The sequence below is a fragment of the Dipodomys ordii genome, unplaced genomic scaffold (assembly GCF_000151885.1).
Source record: "Dipodomys ordii isolate 6190 unplaced genomic scaffold, Dord_2.0 Scaffold78, whole genome shotgun sequence".
Classification (NCBI taxonomy): domain Eukaryota; kingdom Metazoa; phylum Chordata; class Mammalia; order Rodentia; family Heteromyidae; genus Dipodomys; species Dipodomys ordii.
This window is the reverse complement of record NW_012267294.1, coordinates 4,784,551-4,787,899: the sequence shown is the minus strand read 5'-3', so window position 1 is coordinate 4,787,899 and position 3,349 is coordinate 4,784,551. Positions and strand designations below refer to the sequence as shown.

Here is a 3,349-nt window from a genome sequence, read left to right as displayed (position 1 = left end):
CTGGTAAATATGCAGATTAAATCTGCTGATTTACCAAGATGCCAGTGGCTCATCCTTGTAACTTGACCAACTTAGGAAGCTGAGACATGGAAAATCACATTTTGGGCAGAAGTCCATGAGGTTCCATATCCAGTTAACCAGAAAAAAAAACAACCATGAGGCCTTGAGTTCAATCCCCTATTATAGCAAGAAGAGAAATACAGATTTAGAATTACCAAAATAATTACATAAGATTCCAATATTTTATACTTCTCTACTTTCATCATTTGGGGTATCAATTTAACAAGTATATCATTAGCCAACTAGTAACAAAGGAAAACAAATATAAACCCAGTACAATATTGTGAACTCTAGATGGTAGTATAAAAATATAATCTATTCTCAAGAACAATAGAATCTCATCAGAATGAAAAGTTAAGCCAGAAAAATCTGGAAAACATCATTCCATGCAGTAGAATTTCATGGAAGAAAATATCAAGGACAATGAATTACTTGAGTCAGACTTCACTAGAAAGAAGTCTTATCTGGGTCCTGAAGAATAAGATTTCCATACAAAGGTCTGGGAAGGTGGTTCAGTGTAGAGTGCATGCATGAAGCCCTGAGTTCAATTCCTCAGTGCCACATAAGCAGAAAAAACTGGAAGTGGCACTGTGGCTCCAGTGGTAGAGCACTAGCTTTGAGCTGAGGAGCTCAGGGACATCACCCAGGAGCAGAGTTCAGTCCCCACAACCGACAAAAAATATTCTTATAAGGAGAAAGAAAAAGAAGCCATTGAAGGAGTTGAAATCCAATGATATCATCAAGGTCAAGAAAGGAAAAATAGCTTGTCATAGAGGCTCTTGCCTATAATTCCAGCCAATGAAGAGGTAGAAAGACTCCAGGAAGACTACAGTTCAGAGAAAAAGTTAAAATTCCCCATCATAACACAACAAAGGAGCTACACATGGTGGAGGTGAGCATGCAGCCTCAGCTGTTCAGGAAGCAAAGGCAGGAGGATTGTGGTGATGCTCCAAGACTGGTGCAAGGCAAAAGTGAGGTCTTGTCTAAACATGAAGCTAACAGCAAACACAGGCTGGCAGTGTGTCTCAAGTGGTAGAGTGCTTGCCTAGCACGTGCAAGATCAAGAACTCAAACCCAAGGCCTGCCAAACATTAAAATTAAAGAAGAAAGCCTTCATAATATTTGGGTTAAACTATGGGAGGAAGGAGAAGGAGGGGAAAGGGTGGAGGAGGGAAAGGAAGAAGACTTACCTCGGTGGAACACAAGGTTATGTGCAGAATGGTAGAGAATGCAACCAAGGCTATGTATAGAGAAACTACATGTTAATCTTAGCCAGGCCAGGTGCTGATGGATGACTGCTATAATCCTAGCTACCCAAGAGGCAGAGATCTAGGATAGTGACTGATCCAAAGCCAGCACAGTCAGAAATATCCCTAAGACATTCATAAAAGCTCATAAAACTCATAAAAGCTGGAGGTGGTGCTGTGGCTCAAGTGGTAGTACCTTCAGCATAAAGAAGCTCAGGTCCAGAGTTCAAGCCACAGGAACTGCACCAAAAAAAAAGGCAAAAGTTACTTACCTCATTCTTAAAATACTGTCATCCTTCCACAAAACATCTCAAGAGGGGCACTCAATGTTCTAACACCAAATTGTAAACCTGAAAAGCTTTTTTGTTTAGTTTTCATTTCTGTTGTTATATTAGGGATAGGGATTGTCTTAAGCATGTAAGGCAAGCACTCTACCACTTGAGTCTGCTCTTTTGGATTTGGTGAATTTTTAGACAGTCTTAAATTTCTAGCTTGGATCGACAGAAGACTGCAATTCCGCTACCTGTACCTTTTGCATAGTATGGATTGCAGGTATGTTCTACCATGTTTGTTAAGATGGGAGTCTTTATGCCCCACCCGGTCTTGAGCAAAGATTCTTCAGATCTTCCCTTCCAAAGAATCTGGGATTACAGATGGAAGCCACCATACCTAACTACAGGATATATTTTTTTAAATGAGAATGCCAGCCTCAGGCCTTGAATACAGAGACTCAGCACTGTGTCTGAGCTTCTTTGTTCAAGGCTTTTAACCTATCCCTAGAGCCATGGCTCAACTTCTAGCTTCTGCTGGTTAGTTAGAGATAAGTCTCATAGACTTTCCTGCCTAAGCTTCACAACAACAAGCTCACCTCTAAGCCTCATGGGTAGCTAGGATTATGAGCATGAGCCACTGGTACCACCTAGAACATCACTCTGGTAGAATTTTAAAAGCAGTTGGGATGAAGCCTTTATGTGGGTATCCTACTTCCTTTCTTATCTATTCATAGTTGTAGCTAACATTTCAAACATTCATTCTTTACGTATTTATTTGTGCTAACCACTTCATGTACTATTGTTTATAATTTTCACCAGTGGAGTAAATATTTGATAGAGCTGAATGACTAAATCTATGTTTTCCAGGTTTGATAAGCTTCAGATGAGAAAGTTGAGGTAAAACGTTCTATTACTTAGAAAACCAGTAATGGAGATCACCAGTCAAGGTCTGCCCTAGGTCCTAAGCTTAGTACAAACTCCAGCTTTTGGGTCTCCTCCCACTCCTCTGTTCCTTGATCATCTCACTTCTTCCCCTCACATATTACTTTCTTTCAGCTTCATAAGAAAGCACACTTGAGCATTCCTGTGCTCCCTGTTCCAAATCAAAAAGCTCATTCAGCTCTGTATATCTCTCTGTATAAACTAAATTCTGGCAGGGAGGGAGGCTCAGTGCTTCATGACAGTGAATTAAAATTTTCTGTGATGGTATAATACATTTTAAAAACCTGGTGTATTTGTTAAACTAAGGACAATGGTGTAACCAGACAAACGCTGTATCTGGCGTTCTCTAAACTATCGTGAGCATCTAATCGGTGCTCACCAGGCAACGTGTCTGCAGTGAGCCATCCTGTGTGTGTTCCAGCTGCCAACTACACCATAAGAATAAGTAAGTCTTCCCAGAAGCTCCAACATGATTTTGACCATGCTGCTGATCGGACATCTAAGGAGGCTGGCTCTAAAGAAACATTTGGATTTAAAGCAGAACATTTTAAAATAGAAAATGGCACAAAGATCTTCATTACAATCAAAGGCAAGGAGGAATCTCATCTCATCTCAGAAGTTAAACGAGCAATTAGCTTCACTGCTCCACAAGATTCCAGCATCCCTGCTCTGGGCATCAATATTTCTGCAACCAGTTTGGCTATTTGGGGGTTGGCTATGATTTTATGTATAATTTAACCTAGAGAATGTATTACAAAGGAAATTATGATTTTGTCAGTAATTTAAACTAGAAAATATTTTAGAAAAGAAATTATGATTTTGTCTGTA

The 3,349-nt window shown here is 39.9% G+C and overlaps 1 protein-coding gene across 1 annotated transcript in view; it reads left to right on the top strand.

The window, feature by feature from the left end:
* LOC105991876 overlaps window positions 1–3,349 on the top strand; it is a 22,688-nt gene that overhangs the window by 8,797 nt on the left and 10,542 nt on the right. Inside the window, exon 6 of the mRNA XM_013024618.1 lies at window positions 2,904–3,220. Coding sequence (XP_012880072.1) covers window positions 2,904–3,220 — 317 coding nt within the window. The remainder of the gene's footprint in view (window positions 1–2,903; window positions 3,221–3,349) is intronic.